The following is a 21,840-nucleotide window of genomic DNA, read 5'->3' on the forward strand; positions in this document are numbered from 1 at the left end:
GCGATACAGGTCCCAGATTTACACAGGGTAGAACAATTACACTTACCACAATATTTTTGACATGAATTACGACTGCGTTTATCACAAGGGCTCGCCATTACTGAGAACAGCTGGCTGGTTTCTGACGACATATGTAAACCTTCTTTGCCAAGGCTGGCGTTGGGCACTGGTTTACAGATCCTGTGTCTCCGGTCCCAGATGTGTTACTTACTTTGATCGAGCATGGTAGCAGGTGATAAAAATACAAAATAGTTCAGGACCAACGCTGTAGGAAGTTGTATGAAACGTGGTAAGTACGATATTCAGAACATAATGCTTTGCCTGTAGGCTAAAATGTTTTCTGTGCAGACCTGAGCAGAAAAAGGAATGTTTTCAGCCACCACGGTGCATAACACAGGGCTCCACCTGTGTCAGAGGCTGCTGTCATCTCTGGGGAGCAGAAGTTGTGCTGGGCCTGTTGAAAGGTGCTGTGGAAACACCGGACTGAACAGACGCGGTACGGGAATGCACAGCAATGCCTGTGTGTAGTACGGAATAAAATGGACCCTGTCAGCACAGGCTGCGGAGAGGTGACTGCCGGGGTTGGCGGAGGCCGAGCGCCGCTCCCGTCGTTCTGCCTCCTCCCGTGGCAGGCTCGTGCGGCCCCCGAGCGCCTCGGCTGCCCACCCCCCCTCCCGGGCAGGCGCCCCCGTCCCCACCACCCACACCGGCCCGGGACTTTCCTCACCCACCCACCCCCCGCGCCGGCCCAGGGAGGCCGCACCCCCCCCTCCCCCCCCCGGCCCAGGCCGCGCACACACACACACACCCCCCCACACACCACCCCCGCCGGCCCAGGCAGGCCACCCCGCGCCGGTCCAGGCAGGCCGCCCGCCGTGTGACCCCGCTGCTGCCGTCACCTCCGGTTCCGGCTGCGGTGGCGGCCGGCGGCCGCCATGAGCTGGGCGCTTGGCCGCTGGCGGTGAGGTGGGGGCGTGGGGCCAGGGTGGCGGCCGCCGCTCCGCGCTCTGACCCGTGTGTCTTTGCAGGGTGCGGCGGCCCCTGCGCCTGCCGGACCCCCGGCGGTGGCTGGCGCGGCGGCGGGACCCGGAGGGCGCGGAGGCGGAGGGCGCGGAGGCGGAGGGCGGGGGGGCCATCCCCTTCTCTGCCAGCAAGGCCAGCCCGCGGGTGTGGAGCGTCAGCCGGTCCATGGGGAGCGACCACGAGCGGCCGTGGGTGAAGGTGCTGCCGCTCAGCCTGCTGGGCTCCGCGCTGCTGCTCTGGTGCGCGCTCAGGGAGGAAACCGAGATCGACCAGCGGCTGGAAGCGATTTTCTCCGGTCAGAGCGCGGAGCCGCTGGACGTGGCCCGAGAGAGCGACGCAGCCCCGCAGCCGCGGGGGGGGCAGTGAGGGCGGGAGCGCGGCCGCGGTGCCGGTGCTGCCGGGCGGTGGCTGCCGTTGCCCTCCGCGCTGCCAGCCCGCCCGCCGCCTTGGCTCGCAGGCGCCAGCCCTGCCGGTACCGCGTTCGGTGCTGGCCCTAACGCAGCGATTCACACTGGCAGCGCCAGGAGTAGCTTCCTCGTGCGTTGCACGGTGGGGATGAGCGGGATGTACTGCTGCACATCAACGTGCCTTTGAAGATACGTTTCATACAACCCATCTCTTTTCCATGGATCGTGTCTCTTAGATGCACGGTGTATTAAACTATGAAAGCTGTAAGCCTGTAAAATTGCCACTGAGGGTGACCTTCATTTGACATGTTGCGAGGCACAGAGTCTGTTCAGCTTATATTGAAGACAACTGTAAATGTATGATTCATTAATACAGGATTCTTTTGTGTCCTGATTATTATTATTTTTTAATTCTACTAAATAATGTAGAAATTGCCACCTTCAACCCCTTCTTGTTCATGAGTGATTGCTTTCTGGACTGAAGTTTTTAGGCATGGCTGATTGAGGTGGTCATTGTTGGCAGAGGTTCTTGAAGGGAATCAAAGCAATTGGCTTGCACCGCACTGGGGAAGAAACCCCTGGTTTTGCTGAACAATCTAGTATGGAATTGTTTGTACAGATTCATATATATTCAGACTTGGACACTTGAGACTTCTTGGAGAGGAAGACTCAAAGCTACTAATACGATTTCGTCCCCTTCAAAGGTAGAGGCATTTTTTTTCTTACTCTGAATTTTCAAGTGTAAAAATGCAAAACTCTGTGCCATTAAAATTCCCAAATTTGGCCGAAAGACAAAACGCCCCACAAAAACGAAGAAACCATGCACGGCAGCTCTATCGCTGCAGGCTGGAGCTGCAGGAGCTGACCTAGCGCACACCTCTGTGGCTCCCCACCTTGCCGCAGGGCACCTGCGGCTGTGACGTGTGGAATTAAACCCTATAACTCAGGATAGGTTATAAAGCAGGCATGTGTAATTCACCGGCGGGCATCAGGGTGGATAATTCCAAAAGTACCTGCTGCCCCGACTTCTTTGTGCAGGTGTTATTTAAAGTATACACTCATACATATTCAATAGATGCCCGAGAATAGGTTGGATTAGGATAATTAGTCTACCGAGAAGTCATTAACATAAGTTTCCTCCCATTTGCGTTTGCGCACTGTCTCCTGGTGGTGCTCGCGGAGGTCGTTGTGGATGAAGGCTTAGGAGTCCGCCTCGCTCGGAACTTTTCACCTTCGCTCTTCGCGCAGACTCAGTCGTGTCTTGAGGTTTTTTTCAAACCATAAAACAGGACAGGTCCAGTTTTCCTATCTCAAGGTACTGATGTTCGCATACCGGTGTCGTCTTATCGGCACACAGAGCATCCCAGGTTCACCTTATCAGTACAGAGGGCCCCAGGACCGGGCCTAATTTGCAAAGTCATACTGTGAAGCTCCTCGCCTCATTTGCCAAGTCACACTATGAAACTCCTTTTTGTACACACAATGAGAGTTTTAATTATTCTAAGTTTTCCATATCCTGTTAATCTAGTTATTTCTAAGCATTCTATCCGCTGCCCCGGATGGTGGCCGGCGAGTGGTCGCCGCTGGGCGGGCGCTGCCGCACGGTGCGTGATTCCCTGGGATTCGGCGCTTGCAGCGCGCTGCGAGCGGGGGGCGGCCGGCGGGCGGCGGAGCGGCCCCGGGATGCGGTGACGGCCCGGCAGAGCCGCCGCCCGGAGCCGCTGTTCCCGCCTTGCCGGAGGGGCTGGAGCTGCCCTTGAGAGGCCGTGACAGGCAGTTAATGAAGAGCCCCCGCCTGCGGAACTGCTCTCGTCGTCCCTTGCTTGTAAGGTGCTGGAAACTCGCAAACGGTTTGTCTGCGGCGTCTCGTTACAGGGCAGGGGGCAGCTCCGCGCGCTGACCCCCCAGACACACTGACACCTCACCACCACCACCCTCAGGCCTTGGAGGGGCCACGCCGTGCGGTCCCGCTTCTGGCCGGGACAGGGGGTACGGAGGAGCCCCGCGGGTAGTGGCGGCCGTGCCGGAGCCCCGGAGCGGGGGGGCCCGGGGCCTGTGTCGTGCGGCTCGCGCGCTGCTGCCGGGGCGGGCCGGGTCCGCGCCTGCGCCGTGCTGACCGACGGGGAAGATGCCGTCGGTTTCGAAAGCAGTGTCGCGGGGCGGCTGGGCCGGCGGGTCCCCGCAGACCGAGCAGCCGACACATTATACGTAGGTACCGCGTCTCGGCGACGCCCTGCACCCCGAGAACCGGCGCCATGCGGGGGGTGGGGTGCCGCAGGGCCCGGTCTGAGGGCCCGTCCGTGTGCCAGGCCTGCTCCGCGCGGCCTCCTGCGCCAGCGGCTCCGTGCGGGGGCTCCGTGCCGCCCCCGCCGCGGGAAGGAAGGCGCGCTCCGGCCCGGCCAGGCGGAGGGCCCGGGCTCGGCTGGCTGCAGCGCGCCTGCGGCCGGTTCCGCGCCTGCGGCCCGCGCTGTCCCCCGCGGCGTCCCGGGACCGCCTTCCCCGCGCCGTGACAGGGGTCGTTCCGCCTCCGCCGGGTGCTGCACGGCCCGTCTCGGCGCCAGCCTCACCCCCAGGCCGCGGGACGCTGCCGCGGTAATTTTTGCGGCGCCCCCCGTGCGGAAAGACAGCCCTGTGCGCTCGCCATCCCCTGCCGCCCCTCCGCCTTCTGACACGCTCTGTAGGGTCCCTGCCGCCCCCCAGCACTGGTGACAGCCCCTCTCCTGCAGGACCGTGTGCTCCCCGCAAATGCAGAATAATTTATCACGGAACTGTGGCATCCATTCGCTCGCACCGCCTTGTCGTCACTTCTGTAGTGCCAGGTTTCCCGCACTAGAACGCAGCCACTTACCCAGACACTGCTACAGCCCCTCCTGCAGCCCTTAACGGCCAAAAATTCTATACTGTATTATTGATACTTTTTTCCCCTCCCTACTGTCCTGGATAATTCAGAAATTCTTCTCCAAACTCAGATGTGCTCCACAACTCTGTGTAATTACATCCCCTGTGTGCCACTTTCAGCACCTGAGAACAAAAATGTGCACTTTATTCTTTAAAGTCCTTCCCTTTGCCTGCACCCTTAGCTCCCCTGCAGCCTGTCACACGTTCCGTGTCCTATTAGAAACCTCTGTGAGCTCTAAAGTTCTGCAGAGCTCCAGTATTGCCCTTCTTTTGCAAATACTCCATGAATTTAGCAATGTAATGAACTTGCTAATTGGCTAATAGACATATAAACTGAGGCAGGGGAGATGCTGGTTTATGTCCTTTGACACATGCTGCAGCAGTGTCCACCTGGTATGATGTCCATAGCCTGTGGAAAGAAGTACCAGCCTTCCTCAGCAGCCTCTGCGCCCTGCATGCTGCTGGCGAGGGGTGGTCTCACTAGTCAAAGACTACAGACTGTCCCAGCACAAATGTCACAGTTGCTAAAGCAAGTTTGCTGAAGTTCTCTCTTGGCCCTTGGTCATAACCTTCATAAAGCTCTTTTGACCATCTAGCCTTTTATATAGCTTGTCCACATTCTGGGAATGTTGTGATTAAGGACTAATGTTTAAATTAGATGCGGTGTTTAGCTAAAATAGCCTTTGTAGGACTATTTGGTGTGGTAGCAAGCAATAGGAATGGTCATTCACGTAACTTGTTGGATTTATAATCTCTGTTGGGTGGTTACTAGGACAATATTCTCAATACTGTGCTTTTTAAATTAATGTATATATTTGACTTTAGTTACAAAACATAGTATAATTTGCCAGGCGTTCCACTGTATTTTATTAGTAATGCATCTGTCATAAAAAATAAAGTCACTTGTATTCAACAGCTAAATAGTAAATTGTGCATAGGAGCTAAAACTGTATGCAGGTACAGTCGTACAATTTTTCATGGGCTGTGTGCGCTGAATTGTCAAGTGCCCTGTTAATACTGTAAAAATGTGCCTCCAATAAGATAAACTTGTAACACAGTTTAATTTTTTTAGGTATCTAAAGGAATTTAGGACAGAGCAGTGCCCCCTATTTTTGCAGCACAAGTGTACCCAGCACAGACCATTTACCTGTTTTCATTGGCATTTCCTAAATCAGCGTCGTCGTAGACCTATACGAAGGCGTGATGGGACTTTTAACTACAGTCCAGATGTTTATTGTACAAAATATGATGAGACTACAGGAATCTGCCCAGATGGAGATGAGTAAGTGATTTCTTTCAGTCCTAGGTGTTTATAGTATTATCAATGACATTAAGGAAAAATGCTAATTTCTCCTTAGTGAAAATGATCAATAGAATCCTGCTGCAGTTTATTGGAAAACACATTTCTATAAGTGATTTCTCAATTTTTGGCACATACATTTTTATATAAGCATGTATTCTTTAGGCTATCATAGAGTTAGAAGTATGATTTTGTGTTTTGATGATCTTTAAAGCATAACACAAGAAAGTAGTGTTCTGCTAGTATTGTTCCTGCACTTTTGTGCTAGTATTGTTGCTTTTTTTTCTTTTTTTCAGTTGTGCTTCCTTTTTCTCTTGACAGCTAGGTGCAAACTGTACTGTATAGAGGTGGTTTCAAGATTTTAAACTTATGTAAGTTTTCTGAAGAATGATGGGTAGTGGAGGAGAATGACTGTTTCATGATACTTCTAGTGAGAACAAGCAAAGGAGTTTGCTGATAGTTGTATGGCTAGCCTGTCTGTGTGCATTTCCATGTACATGTGTCTCTTCTAGGTGAGGCCTACAGAGGGTCTTCAGTAAACTTGGGGAGGGGTAGAAGTTTTACAGAGATGGAAATGAGCAAATGGTATGGTTAGCAGGCATACGGAGAGGGACTGGGCGTGTTGTGGTCATGTCAGAGGAGCTTCATCTGCACTGATGGAAGCAAGGAAGGACTTCTGACAAAAAAATATGCAGGAGAACAGCCAGGAAGTATGTAGTTTCTGCTAGTTACCTGTTTTAAACATTGAAGATTAATTATTTTGGTTACTATATTGCAGAGCAGCACTTGTCCCAGATCAGGTATCTTTTGTGTTACAGGCTGTAGTAACAGAAGAAAAAAGTGGATTTTTCCCAGAGGCTTCAGAAACTGAACAAAGATAAGGGAAGGTAAACAACAAAAATGCACTGGGCAGCATGACAATTTTGAGTACCAAGCTTAAGTGATATAAACAGCAAAAAATGACTCTGAGGGATGATTTAAAAGAGAACAATTTAGTTACCTTTTCAGGTGTTTGTAAAGCATTCCTGCCCATCCTGGGGCAGTGTGGGCAGTTCTTTGAAAATCAACAGATGAGGATAATGGATGCTTTTGTATGTCATGGATTGGTTGGCAACAAAAATTGACCTTTCATGACTGAGTGATAGATACTGATTCTAAAGGAGAAAAAAGGAAGCCATGTTTTAAAAGGGTATTAGCTGGACAAGATTGAATTGTTAGAAGCAAGTAGTAAGAGAAAATATTTCAATAACTGAGATGTGAGATGGAAACCTTTTTCCTGCAATTGGATTGGAAGTGTTGTCCCCACCAGCTGCTGAAGGTTAGGAGCCTAATGGTTAGAAGCCTAAATGACAAACAGGGTGGTTGTATTGTCTGGTATAATGGAAGTGCAGAGGACTTGGCAGAAGTAAGACCAGTAGTGGGATTCATACCTCTGGTTTAGTCTGTTGTGCTTACAGTTTGAATTAAATCAGTAGGTTTAGGAGCTATCAGCAAAGAGGTGGTAGTTTTCAGGTTTGTTTTTTAAGGTGAAATTGCCCAGACGTAGAAGAGTAAGAGCAGGGACTGAGGCTGGAGTCCTGTAAGACCCCTCACCAGAGGCATAAAAGGATGTTGAAGCTGGAAGATAAAGCTCCAGGAGGGATTGAGAGGAAAGTGTAAAGGCAACTGAATTCCCATAAACAAGGAGAACAGTGTTTCAAGGGGAGAAAACTGAGTAAAACAGACAGTAAATTAAGAAAATGAAGACAGATGCAAGCGGAGAAAATGGAGCCTGATTTCTTTGGCTCAGTTATAAGGTGAAATTATCAGAGACATTTGTGAGAAGAGTTTCAGCTGAACTGTGGAGACCTTGTTTTAGTTCTGATCCCGAGAACTGGTGGCTAGAAATGGCTGTCAGCTCTTGTGAGTTGATAGCTGATTGAAGTTACAGTGGAAGAGAAGAGGCATACAGGGCAAAGAGTTGGGAGAGGCAAGGGAGGTCAAAGGTAACTTTCTTACTGGTAGGTGATGCTGGAGCATGTTGGTAGTGGCAGGAGAAAAAAAAGGAGGGAAATGCCAACATTTCTGAGGACATGCTTACAGTGTGGCAGCTTTCCTGTTTCAGAACTCAGCAAAAGATTATTTTTTGACCCTGGTTTGTCTTCTGCCTAAAATTTAGTCTTTTATTTGGAGCAACTTCAGATTCTTGTAGAAATAGGTTATAACCAGTAGTGTCAGGACACCTTTGTTTTAAGCTATCTGTGACAACATATTGGTACTTTTTTAGCTTTTATCTATGTCTCTGTTCCTCTGTTCTGCTTGTCTGAATACACAGTTAGGTTAATGCAGCCTGTGAGTTGATACAGCGCTAGTGGGAAAGGTAGAGTGATGACACCCATAACGGTTCTCAGGAACATACTTTCAAGAAAGTTGAAGTAGAAATTGTTGGTTTCACCAAGGCTTGACTGTGGTATATCTTTCCAAAGTTAAACTTGGAATGAAAGGAAGCCCAAAAACTGTAAAGCTGTTTAGAAAAGGGCTTTTCTAAGGGTAGCAAATTACAACAATCTGTTCTAAGGAAAGGCCTGTGAGAAAGACTAGATTACTTGCAGAGTTAGGAGCATATATTTTGAGCATTGAATAGTGTTCCTCCCAATTTCGCAAGGGAGAAGAGAATTGATACTTTTTAAAAATCTGATGTGTTTTTCAGCCATTTTAGTCAACTGCAATGTCAGATTCTAAATTAGAAGATTATTTTGGATATCTGTAAAGGAAGTCTGCTCTAAGCGAATGAATTACAGAAGCCTACTACAGAAGAGCACTTCAAGTAATCATAGGAAAAAATGTTAGTGCTTCAAGGTTGAGCAGAAGTAGAACTATGTAGTTGTTTTCATACACTTAAGAACATCTAGCATTACCCTTTACACTGGAACTGTTTTATTCTTAAAGGATATTTTTGGAATGTTTATGATGTGAATTAAGAAGAGTGTGGAAAGGAAAAACTACATTTCAGTAACCAGTTAACCTTTTATGTTTTTGTGAATATATGTTCTGTTTCATGATACATACATCTACTGACTTTGAATGATGCTTTTACTTTGTGAGATCTGGATACAGAAACCAAGGGTGATTTTAATAGTTAGATGTTGTGTGTAGACTCCAATAATGGAAAAATACAGAGTAAGTAATGTTCTTTACTGATTCATGTTTACCAAGTCAGGATTCTGTCCAGTTATTTTAAACTGGGAGATGGTGTAGAAATACGGACCATGAAATAGATTTATTATTCTGCCTGGAAAGTTGTGGGGTTTTTTTAATAAAAATATTTGTTCCTAAGAAATAAGTGGTGTGTGAACAACCTTAGTACCAAACTGTGGGACATGAGAACAAGTTCATCAGTTTGCAGCCATGTAATCTGATGATAATTAGCCATTTTAAATCAAAAGACTAGTCTTGTTTAAAACTGTATTACAATGGTTTATGCTCCATTCCATTAATAAAGTGAAGGTAAGATCTAACAACCCTCTAGTTCAGGGGTCCTCAAACTACGGCCCACAGGCCAGATACGGCCCCCCAGGGTCCTCAATCCGGCCCCCGGTGTTTACAGACACACCCCCCCGCCGGGGGCTGGGGGAGGAAACCAAGCAGCCGCAGATGACCTCCTGCCCCTTCATCCGCACCAGCCCCCTGTTTAAAAAGTTTGAGGACCCCTGCTCTAGTTAATTAAAGGCTGAGTAGAACATCTGTTCTGCGGGTGTTTCAGCGCATTGACTTGGTTTGATAATATGTGTAAGTACTATCTGCTATTCTAAAAGCTGCTTTTGTTAGGGGCTTTTGCCTTTCTGACTAATGATTCTGTGATGACCTACAGCTGATCAAGATGTCTGTGGTTAATAGCATATGTATTATTGTGGTACTGTATGATTAACACACTTTTATGTAAAACATACACATGCAAAATTGATGCCATCATTTCTGCTCTTTGAGGTTTGCATGCTGTTTAGTCCCCCTGAGTTACCTTTACAACTAGCCCTTTTGTAGTTCTTTACAAGTCTTAGGCAAAATTCAGCTAACAAACTGTCCCAGTCATGATAGATCACCTCATTAAAGCACTCTGTTATTTTCTGGATGAGGACTTCACCTCTTACGGGAGTCTTTAGGCAGCTGGCAAAATGTGCAGTAGGAAAACTGTGTTTTCAATAAAATTCAGATTTCATTAGTCATTGATGCACAAGTATTGAGTCTTAGGGCAAACAAACCTAGGTTTAATTCAGCAGAAGAGTCTGGTGACCCAGTTTATAGTTCTTCCCCAGCTTGTTTTTGGAATGTGTTGTCTTTTTGTGGGAAAAATTGTGACCTGGGTATTTTTCCCTCTGTCACATTGCATACAAGTTGTGGCTAGCTTGTGTGACAAGCTATGTCTTATTGTCTTATGTTCCATTGAATTGTCTTTTTTTTTTTGTCTTTCCATTAAACAGTTATTTAAAAAAATGGATGGCTTTAACTTTTTTTTTTTTTTTTTACCTCCACTGATAAGAGGATTTTGTTAGGGAAAAATTGCAGATATTTAAGCAAAAATGTTTGCCCTCTGTTAAGGAACCATGGACTTAGAGACAAGCAATGAGATGTAAACACCTGTACAGTTCTTGCATGGAAGATAAAACGTTTAATTCTTGTTTTCAAAAGGAACAAGCAAACAATTAGATGAAAATGGAGGCATGAACTTTATGCATAAGAACATGACAGAGTATTCATTCACCTTTGTGAGGTGTGCATGTATGAGTGAAAGATTAGAGTTTGTAATTGAGTCCGCTGGGAAAATGGAAACATTTGACCACTGCAAAGATTCTGCTAGTGGTGGGACAGTTAGCAATAACAAAAATACAGCCTCAGATGGCATTTCCTCTTGTTTAGAGTTCCGTACAGGACTAGTGCTGGCAAAAGTATCTGATTGACTCTTGTGAGTTTTCTCATTTTTTCCATATTGGTAGCAATTCTAGAACAGGAGGGCTGCATCAGTGATATTCACACATCAAAAAGAATTTCTCACAAAGTTCCTATGAGGCACTGTAAGGGACCCAGCAAAGACTGCATCCCATGTAGAGCAGAGAAGTGTGGAAGAGCTGCTTTCAGATCCCGAGTGCAGACTGTGCTCCATCTTACACTGACAAAATGAGAGATAGCGCTGAATTTGGCATACCTAGTCTTCCCACTAATTAATTCTGTTGGTATTTAAAGAGATAGGTACAAATCACTACCTGCAGCCCATTTGTCATCGTTAACAGAATGCTGGTTTTAGATTCCTACAAGGAAGCAACTTGATTCTCAGAAATCATAAACAGTATCAATTCCTAGAAGTCAGCACAAGCTGCAGGTGTTCTGCACAGCAGGAAAAATACATGATTTTGATGTAAATATGTGAATACCAGACTTGTAAGTATTTGCAAACAGTTGCATTTGTTTAGTCTGGTTTCTAAATAACCTTTTTTGAATATAGTAAATGGTGCTTACGCCAGCATAAAGTCTTGTGAGTGTTAAAGTCTATTTAGTGCTTTGCTATTCTCCCTCCATTCAAATTAAAATATTTCTGTGGGACTTTTGATTTGTTGCCCTGTATCATTCACTTAAGCTTTTTGGTGCATTTTCTTTTTACTTTGGGGTGGGGGAAAGTAGTTTTTGGAGATAAGTATTTTTTCAAAACCAGCAGAGACCAAAATTAATTACACTGAAATAAAGTGGGAGAGAACAGACATCCCTGTGCATATATTTTTGTGTGTTTTTTTAAATTTGTTTACTATTGGTAGTTGGAATTATAATCCACATGTGATGCTAGCCATTTTAAAGTACAGACTGTAACTCACATAGTTCTGTCTGAAAAAGTTAGTATATATGATCAAAGGTGTACTGCTGATATAAAAGTTGTTCTCTGTCTTTTAATAGAAGAGTCATTTTAGATATCCCCTGAGATTGTTCTGTAAGTTCCATGACAATAAAGAGCAGGCAGGAAAAAAACAATCATGCTTCAAGTACCCCTTGATTTTAGATGATGATAACATTAAAAAAACCCAACTTGTACCTATTAGTGTAGAAGTTATTTGAGCTTGTATCAGTATGGAAGATGTCGTTCCTTAGCTCAGCTGGTATTGTTGCTTACAGGGGTGCTTGCTAGATTTATTAATAAAACCTCTGTGAGCCAGCCTGCTATAAATTCTTCTAACTTTAGCAGAGACTAAGAAATAATGTTTTTCATTTTGAAGCTGATCTGTGATGGTGGTTTGTTTGGGACAATTTTTGTTTTACAGTCCTGCAAAGTTACTGTTAAAAGTTAGTAAGAGCTAGAGCATAATTCAGAATTACATTAGTAAAAACAAAACTCAAAGCAGTGGTCTAACTTTCCTCTTTCTATTACGTAGTTGCCCTTACCTGCATCGAACAACAGGGGATACAGAAAGGAAGTACCATCTCAGATATTACAAGACTGGAACATGCATTCATGAAACAGATGCCCGGGGTCACTGTGTGAAGAATGGAATTCACTGTGCCTTTGCTCATGGTCCACATGACCTTAGACCACCAGTGTATGATATAAGGTAGTCTTGTTTCAAATTCTTCAGCCTAATTAACAGGAAATACCATGTCTGTTATCACTGCATACCAGAAAATGAAAAATATACTTGTTTCTGTAACTCAACATAAGAATACGGTTCACTGTGTATCATGATAGCAGATAGAAGCCCACTGGGAAGTAAAAATACTAAAGTTTTGTAACTTGCAATTTCAAGAGCTGTATATATAATTCTTATGACTGATAAAAAGACCAGATACTCTGCCTTTTGTCATTTATGCCTTGTAAATTTGTGTGTGGTTTTTACATTCACAAGTTTATGATTTTGTGTAAGCCATCTTTCAGGTTCTCAGCTTGCATGTTTGATATTTTGCCTACTGACGTTGCAGGTTTTTTAATTATGTTGTATTTTTTCATGTATAGGGTATCAGTATTATCTTCTGCCTCTGCAACTGTATAATCAAGTTATTGTCAAAAGAAGGTGCTTAGTGAATCAGGGTAGTGGTAGGTATGAGTTTTAGCTGGGGCCAGAGCTGGAAGATAAGCATGTTGTTGGGAGGTATTATAAATGGGTGGAAGGGGAGCTCTTGCTACAGAAAGTGGTCTGTATATACTCAGTAGGAAAGGATGCCAATTTCCAGAGAGCTTTGAAGCCTTGGAGGGTCACAAGTATCGCTTACTGGACACTGGAAGAGCATTCTGGGGAAGTATCACTATACACTTGCCCTATTCTTATACTCTTCCCTAGGCATCTGCTATTGGCCACTGTTGGAAACAGGATTCCAGGCTAGATGAACATTTGATCTGAGCTGGTATGGCTGCTGTCTTATATCCTTACCTTTGTTATCCCTTATTCCCAACCATCTGTTGGGAGATGAAAACTCTCATTTCACAATACTTGTAGTAAAATTAGTGCCTTTTCAGTAGTTTTGTAATTACTTAAAGTCATATTTTGCCACAGAATTCCCTGCTGCATTCCCTGCTGCATTGTCACATACTGTTTAGTTATATATAGCTTTTCTTTCCAGAAGACTTCCTTCAGTTAGCTAGCTGATGGTTCTTCTGCAAGACATCTGTCCATTTTCTTCTTTTTGACTTTTCTTATTTAGCATACATGGCATGATGCCACATCAGTCTGAATACAGAATGCTTAGTATCTTTGCAATCCTTTTTATTGTATTAGGTAGAGGAGCCAACGTATAGCAAGACTGAAACCAAGCTCTGTTCTCTATGTGTCTTTTAATGTGTTACGTGATTGTTTATTGGTGATTGGCTATGTATAGAGCATCAGGAGGAGCTGAAGACATTGTGGCAGGAGTCTGTGTTTAACATCTTGAACCTACAAGTAGGCTGTCTCAAACCTCTTTGATATCTGTGAAAAACAGTCATGTGCCATTGCTTCTCCTGATTTCAGGCATCTGGCATTCATAAGGAAGTCCAAAGTGTTGGATCTTGTTTTTTCTTTGGTGGTCGTTTTGCTTTACAATGGGACACAGGTGTTAGGGTTTCTTTATTTGTAAGTAAAGAGCAGAGAAGTAACAGTAGAATCACTGATGCGGACGTTAACTTTATTCGCCTTAATAACCTTGTTCTTCTACATATCCACCTTAAAGAAAAAACACTCTCCAGGAACTCTTTTCCTTCTCATTGCCTGCACCTTTTCTGAATCTGTAAAGGAAATATTTTGACTGTTTGAAGGGTTTTAGACTTGGCTTTATGTCTGTCTTGTCTTCCTTCCCTTTGAGATTTTTTTTTTTTGGAGGCTACTTGGGGTCTGGGAAGTTTTTGAAATTATATGTAAATTATATCATAACTAGTTACATTATAAACCACCACACCTTTCAGACTGCTCTTCAGAGATCCTGAGTAGAAATATTTTGGTGTAAGAGGTGAGCTCCTTGAATATTTGCGTCTAGAGAAAGCAGTGCCAATTGAAGATAGAGAGAGGCCTTTGATTCTCATAGAGTATTATAGATCCACCTCTGGTATTTGATTCCTCACCTTGTTTCTCTTTTGCTGCAAAGTATGTCTAATACAATTATGCTATAGTATCTTTTTTTAAAAAAATATATATCTTTTGTACTGATTTGCCATTGTTGAATCTCTGTACAGCTTAATTTTACTAAAATCGTGTAATAAAATTGTCTCAGATTTTTGGTAGAGGTTTCATACTAGTCATACAGTACCTTTTGGTTTGGTAGTAGTTGTTCTGCAGCAAGCTTGTGGTTGCTTACTTGCAAGCCAGTTGTAAATTCTTGCAGAAGAGGTTCCATTTCCTCATAACGCTTGCTGTTTGTTACTAGGTCTTCTGAACATCTCGACACTTTTCTTGCAAAATCTTGTGGTGAGCCAAAAGTAGTTCGGCTACTTTTATATGGTGTTGTAGTCAATAGCTATATTTTGTACCTTCCTTCAGTCATAACTTTTCCAAGGCATATAGTCTTTTGGTATTTAGTTCTCCCTCATAACGCAGTTCTTCTGTATTTCTGATCACCTTTATTGCCCTTTCTGTGTCTTTTTTAGTTCCACCATGTTCTGCGTGGCAGTGGAATATCAGAAATTAATAGCACATTCAAAATGTTAGCACACCAGCACACAGAGGTACATGTGGGCATTGCTGGTACAAACGTCGTCTGTGTACATAATGCCAGCATTCATTCCTTCATGTGTGCTCTTTGATTTGTATGACATGGCTATTCCTTATGATTGTTTGCCAGCTTCAGTGCAAGTAATGGTTTGAGATTCAGACAATTTACAATTTGGGCTTGTTAAGAGCTGGATTAAATGACAGAAGTTTGATAGACTTGGACAGGTTTATACTCGGGCAGATAGGATTACTGTAGCTATACAGTTTAGCAGTACTATTTTCTTTCCCCCATTCCAGAGAACTTCAGGCACAGGAAACTTTACAGAATGGGCAGCTAGGATGCGGTGATGGCATTCCAGATCTGCAACCAGGAATTTTAGCAAGCCAGGCAATGATTGAGAAGACCCTTAGTGAAGATCCAAGATGGCAGGGTAATGTTACCTCATCTCCTTTCTCCGTTTCCTTACTGATGCTTCTTCATCCAATTTGTTGATCCTGGGTCTTCACCTGGGAGAAGGTCAAAAACCTTTTTTAACAGAGTAAAGAATCAGTTTATATAAGTAATTTGGGTATTTGTGATCAAATGTCTGTCACATTTATATTCAGACTGCATTTTACAAATATTTTGTTTTGAAAATGTTTAATAGGTCTTTTTCAGTTTATATGATACAGGTGTTGCTAATCTGTCAATTGAATAAATGTTCTTAAGAGTCAGTAGGAGCTCTGTCTTGTGCTAAGTAGTAGTAATGATTAAAGTCTTCATTTTTGAGTCTAGTGGACTGTTACTCTTTGCTGAGCTTGACTAACAGGAATGAAGTAGAATATTAAACAGAAAATTGGAGCAGAATATTAAAACACAAGAATGTCTTGAAAGTGTGATACTAGATTTCTTAAAGTAAATCCAATTGCCCTAGTTCTCTTAAGGCTTTCAAAGCTAGTTTTCATGTTCTTGGTTTAGACTTGCTTATTATGTAGCCAAAGATATTAGTATCAATCAGATATTCTTAGAGCTCTTGCCCATATTTTACTTTAGAAAAGACTGCCAGTTAACAATTACTTTCACAAAATTCATGTGGGGACAGTAATACAGGAAGAGGTCACATGAAGATGCTGTCTCTAAGGAATTCAAGGGGAGATAATTGTGTGAAACTTGTGGCCTCTATATTTTTAAAGTCTGCAGGTAAGTTCCAACTATTTAAGTACTGATAATGCATAGAGCTTAATTGTCAGCTCTAGATCAAAAAATATTGGATGTTTGACGTAAAAAGACAGCAAAATTGAGTAACTACAAGCACTTTTATTGTGTTCCTTGCATTGTGACGGGTCTGTGGTTTATAATGTTGTATGGCTTCTGTCAATCCCTGTAAATCTGGTGAGATTGCACATAGTTTTTGGGGATTGAAAATCATCCAACTAGTGATTTCAGCCTGTTTTCCTAAGTCTTTAATAGAGCTATTGAAAATAACTGAACAAAGATAGAATCCATGTGATACTCTGATTAATAATCTTTGCCATTTGAAAGTACGTCATTAATGTTTCTTTGAGGATGTTTCATAGCTAGTTTTCCACAAAACCTACAGGAGTCTTGTAATATTGTGCAGTTTGTTTTTGAGAACATCTTAGGCTAAAAGGTTTGCTGAAATCAAGATACGTGACATTGACTGCTTCTGTTTTACCTACATCCATTTTCCTGCCTTAGGAAGAAGTGTGATTGGTTTAACATGATTTACTTCTCACAAACTCATGCTTGCCATTAGCTAAATTGTACCTTCTGATTTCTTTACTTGCTCCATTGTTTTTCTGAATTTCTCTGTTTCTAGACAGAACCTTGTTTGTCATCTCCTAGTTCCTTCTTCCAGGAACCAAAGATGTAGAGACAGAGGCAAAGCTAGAGAAGAGGCTCTAGAATTTGTCCAGGAAGATTTTACTGAACCACCTTAACATGCCTTAACATGAAAGCAGTTTTAGTGAAATAAGGGCTGTCAACAATAAACTTAAGAGAAATCCAGATAAAAATTTGTATCAGTTTTTAGTGTTTTTCTTACTTAAATAAATAATGTATTTTCAGGTATTCATTTAAAAAAAAAAAAGTTAAATGTATGTAATGAGAATTGCCAGAGGGTTTCTCAACCAATAGATTGCTAGTGCTTTATTTGTGTACTTTATTGTAATATTGCTATTGAAGATAAAAGTAATGAAGATTGCTTTGCATGCAAATGTGTTAGATTTTAATTTTTAAAAATGCAGGAGTCTTAAGTTTTATAGGAATGAACGGGTCTGTGAACCATAATTTTTTTACAAAAAGTAATGTGTTACCTAAGCCTCACTAAAGACACTCTGAATGCAAAACTTAGTTGTTTATTTCTCTTAATTGTTGACCTGTTTACAGACACAAATTTTGTATTAGCTGGCTACAAGACAGAACAATGTACCAAGCCACCCAGACTCTGCCGCCAGGGTTATGCATGTCCACACTATCACAATAGTCGAGATAGAAGACGGAACCCCAGAAAATTCAAATACAGGTACATAAATACATATTGCAAATAGACTCTTTGGTCAGTCAGTTGTTAATGGACTGACCTGTTTTGATTCTTCTGTAATACAATTGGATATTCCTAATGGAGTAAAACCACATCTTTCCCCATACCTTTGATAAAATATTTTTTTAAAAAATATATCTGTTCAGAATGATTTCAAGAAAGTTCTGAAGACAAAACCTGTGAAGCTGTAATGGAAATACCCTTCTTGTGAAGCATGAAAAAAAAAATCTGTAATTCTTAGTGAAAACTGGAGTCACTAGATCAAACCTTCTTTGTTATGAAAAGATCAATTGTAATTTCAGTCTTTTTTTCTGGTTTTGTTCTATAATTTTCCATTTCTAGGCAATATTTTTAGGACCAAAATTTAATGCATCTCCTCTCTTACTTTTCATTGTTACATCATTTGTCATTACATCATTTTATATCATTCTCGTACACTGTGGGTGGTTTTTTGGTGGGTTTTTGTGCAGTGATACAAACGGGCTTTGCTTGACAGTCTCAGGACTGTGAATAAATGTCATTAGACAGAAGATAGATAGAATCCTACTAGCTCATCTTTCTGTCCAAAAATTTCCAAAAAGTTAGAGTCTCTCAGAATTTACAACTTTTTAGGTCCCAGAACCTAAGATTCTGAGAATTAGTAGGAAGTTGCTTGAGACTTGTGCGAGGAAGCAGATACAACTATGTTCTGAACATCACTTTTTTATAGGTCCACTCCTTGCCCCAGTGTAAAACACGCAGATGAATGGGGTGAACCTTCAAGGTGTGAAAGTGGGGACAGCTGTCAATATTGTCATTCTCGTACAGAGCAGCAGTTTCATCCAGAGGTAAGAACTATGTTTCTACTTGGGTTTAGTGATTTCAAATGTATTATGGATGAGATTATTGAAGATATTATTTATGAAAAACATGAACATTTCATTCAACACTTCCAGTCATTGAGGTATTTGCTTAATCAAAACAAAATTTGCTAAGAAATAGTTACTTGTACTGTTGTGGTTTTCACTGTGCTGCTTATGAAAAACTAATTAATGTTCTCTGGATTTGGGCATAAATGTGTTCTCTTTTTTACCTAACATCTTGAGTTGGTGGTGAAGTCACAATAGTAATTGCTACTCCGTAACTTGGGACAAATTTCAATTTTAAATGTAGTTAAAAAAGCTTTATTGCAAATAATTAAGAGAAATTTAATAGGTCAGGAGGAGGTGGAAAGAGCAGAAAACTCCTAGTGGCTGAAGTAACCAGAAAAACAAGGTGATTTTGGATTCCTCTGTAGGCAAAGTCATTCTCACTTTGTTGGATGCTTGAGCATAAATGCTAGGGAAGAGAGCAGTGCCATGCTGAGGTCTGCTAAGATTTAATTCTTACATGACACTGTGAAAGTATGTGCCAGTTAGTGGAAACAAACATGATACTGAAAAGACATGTTGTGCTAGAAGCTGCCTGTACAACACTGGATGTTTGTTTTCATTTTGGGACCTTTTAATGGACATTAAGAATTCAGAGCAGGATGTAATTTCTTGCATTAGAAAGTTCAGTGCTTTGTAAGGTATAAGCAAAGACCATTCCAGCAATGGCTGATTTCTCTTCCAATTATGAAGATTATTGAAGGCATCTCAAGACCATATTAGGAAAGGAATTCTTAGTATTCTAACTCCAAGATTGTTGCAAACTTCATGCCGTACATTCCCTATCATAAGTTGACCAGCTACATCTTTAATACTAAATAGGTGTCAGCTATCTCTACTCTTGAGATGTTGCTCCAGAATGTCACTGTCCTGATTATCAGAGATTTTATAGTCCAGATTTACTGCAGACCATCTAATTTCCTCTGCATCATATCCCAGCTCTTTTCTGTAGTAAAGGTGTCTTCCTGCTTAGTATTGCTACCATACTTTTTATTTATAACAAAGCTATGAATGGAAGTGCTAAAATACAAGGTAGAACCTTGAGTTCTGCCACTAGTTTTGTCTGTTGCCTTCCTCTTTCGTACCATCCATTGCTACCTCTCCACTACTCAATTTAACAGCAGATATGTAACATTAGTAAGAGTCATGTTCTTCATTATCTTAATTAATCATACCACATCCTTTATTGAAGTCCTTACTACAATGACCACATTTCCATTTTAGAGAAGGACCTTTGATTTATCAAAGTTACATGGCGAGTCTACCATGATGTGCCATTGCCAAGTGTACTTTTAATTTTATCCCATTTCTTTCTGTCTTTAATCTAAATGGTGATAGACTGAATAATTAGTGGACATGCAGTGACCTGAGTCAGCTATTTTTGCTCTTCTCAAGTATCTGAGCTACTTAGATGCTCATATAAACATATGTGGCCCAACTTAAATGCCTCCATGCAAACACACATAGCATGGGGAATGAACAAGAGGAGTTAGATGTGTGTGCACCTGTGGGGCATGGGATCTTATTGGCATCACGGAGACAGGGTGATGTGGATTCTCTGACTGGAGTGTTGGAACGGAAGGCTACAGGCTCTGTAGGAAGGACAGGCAGGGAAGATGAGGAGAGGGTGTTGTCCTCTATGTCAGTGACTACCTGGAGTGCATGGAGCTCCGCCTGGGGATGGCTGAGGAGCTGACTGAGAGCTGGTGGGTCAGGCTTAAAGGGAGGGCAGGGACAGGTGACATTCTAGTGGGGGTCTGCCACAGGCCACTTGACCAGGAATCTTGGTTATCACATTCAGGAACAGCTTGATTCTGCTGTTAATAGATGTCCTGGTTTCAGCTGAAATGGAGTTAATTTTCTTCTTAGTAGCTGGTGCAGTGCTGTGTTTTGGATTTGGTGTGAGGACAGTGTTGATGGCACAAGGATGTTTTTAGTTGTTGCTTGGTAATGTTTGTATTAAATCAAGCGCTTTTCAGTATCTCAGGCTCAGCCAGCAAGAAGGCTGGAGGGGCATGGGAAGTAGGGATGGGACACAGCCAGGACAGCTTACCTGAACTGGCCAAAGGGATATTCCATACCATGGGACATCATGCTGAGTATATAAGCTGGGGAAAGAAGAAGGAAGTGGGGGGACATCTGGCATTATGGCATTTGTATTCCCAAGTCCCTGTTACGTGTGATGGAGCCTGCTTTCCTGGAGATGGCTGAACGCCTGCCTGTCGATGGGACGTGCTGAATTAATTCCTTAGCTTGTGTGCACAGCTTTTGCTTTACCTATTAAATTGTCTTTATCTCAACCCGTGAGTTTTCTCAGTTACTCTTCCAATCCTCTCCCCCATCCAGCTGTAGGAGGAGTGAGCGAGTGGCAGCGTGGGGCTGAGTTACTGAGTGGGCTTAAGGCACGGCAATGGATAGCAGCTGTGTTCTTGGCTGTTAGTCTTGGGAAGTTGGTCTTCTGTAAAGATTTAGTTCTTTGAGTTTGCTGTCTGTCTTGTAATACTGTTATGTGTAGACGATGTGTCCATCTCCAGAATCAGTCTTTGAGGTGCAAGCTCTGTCCCCATAGTATTTTGGTATTAGCACTTCTTATATCTGTAGCATTTACCAGAAGGTACTCCACACCATCTGGGTAGCTCATAGAATCAGGAAGGCTACTTTTTGACTAGGACCTCAAACTAAGACTGAATTGCCAATCACACATCTTTTGTTGAAATTATTTGGAAGTCAGCTCTTCTGATTTTTTTTTTTCTTTTGCATCATTAGCATTGTGTATACAACATTAGGGTTTTATATTTAACCAATAAACAGGAAACAGGAAAGAAAGGAGATGGGCCCAGCTAAATTTCCTAGTTCAGGTGTGGTATCCACAATGACTCCTCCTTTTATTGCAATGCCTATGATAGCTCCTGGTGAAAGTTGTGGAAAGATCAGTCCCATTGCATAGTTTAAGCGTGTCATTTGGGTAAATATTTATCTGCAGTATGGATGTTTTGTTGCTTGTTCAGAGTTCAAGGAAAAATAAATAATGTGTAAAGTGATAAACATAGTTTCTTGGATGATCTTTGGGTTATGCATGACTAGTAGTGAATATAGCAACTAAAACTTCAGCCTCAATTCAAAATCACTTATGAGAGGGAAATTTATCTAATATGCTTAAAATAGCTCTAAAATAAAGAGCTTACAGAACCAGTTGTTGATTTTTTTTTTAAATACATAATTTCATTTTGTGTGTTTGCTTTAATGCTGAACTCCAAGGTAAACATTTTTTTACATAGCATATGCAAAAATGCCAACAAAGTGGCATTCTGAACTAAGAATTATTCCTTACTGAGTCATGAATCACTCAACTGACACTGAAGGCCAAAGAGAACAATACCAAGGTTTGGGGAACAAAAAGATCCCTCTGCTATTTACCACAGACTTACAAATCAACAGAATTATTTTTCTAAAGAATCTATGTGATTTTAAATAGGTTCTTAATATTGTTCTAATACGATAATATGTCAGCCCCTCCTCCCAGCCTTGTGAGATCCAAGCATCATCAAAGATCCTGGTAGATCAATAGACTGAATCTGGATCTTAGTAGCAATTTTTATAATCGTTACTGTCATGAACAGGCAGTATCAC

The 21,840-nt window shown here is 42.5% G+C and overlaps 2 protein-coding genes across 11 annotated transcripts in view; both read left to right on the plus strand.

Moving 5' to 3' along the window:
- Nucleotides 1-877: 877 nt before the first annotated feature.
- LOC130148486 (ubiquinol-cytochrome-c reductase complex assembly factor 4) lies at nt 878-1,822 on the plus strand. Its single transcript, XM_056337141.1, has 2 exons — nt 878-961; nt 1,029-1,822. Exons 1-2 carry the CDS (start codon nt 936-938, stop codon nt 1,387-1,389), a joined length of 387 nt encoding a protein of 128 aa, XP_056193116.1. The 5' UTR covers nt 878-935; the 3' UTR covers nt 1,390-1,822.
- A 504-nt stretch (nt 1,823-2,326) lies between these two features.
- Nucleotides 2,327-21,840, plus strand: part of UNKL (unk like zinc finger) — a 60,302-nt gene continuing 40,788 nt past the window's right edge. For 3 of the 10 annotated variants that reach the window (XM_056337131.1, XM_056337132.1, XM_056337133.1), the window contains exons 1-3: nt 12,063-12,197; nt 17,149-17,284; nt 18,012-18,129. In XM_056337131.1, coding sequence (XP_056193106.1) covers nt 18,044-18,129 — 86 coding nt within the window. In that variant the 5' untranslated portion in view covers nt 12,063-12,197; nt 17,149-17,284; nt 18,012-18,043. The other 7 variants (XM_056337124.1, XM_056337126.1, XM_056337125.1 and 4 more) reach the window with 7 other exon arrangements.

The sequence above is a fragment of the Falco biarmicus genome, chromosome 4 (assembly GCF_023638135.1).
Source record: "Falco biarmicus isolate bFalBia1 chromosome 4, bFalBia1.pri, whole genome shotgun sequence".
NCBI lineage: Eukaryota > Metazoa > Chordata > Aves > Falconiformes > Falconidae > Falco > Falco biarmicus.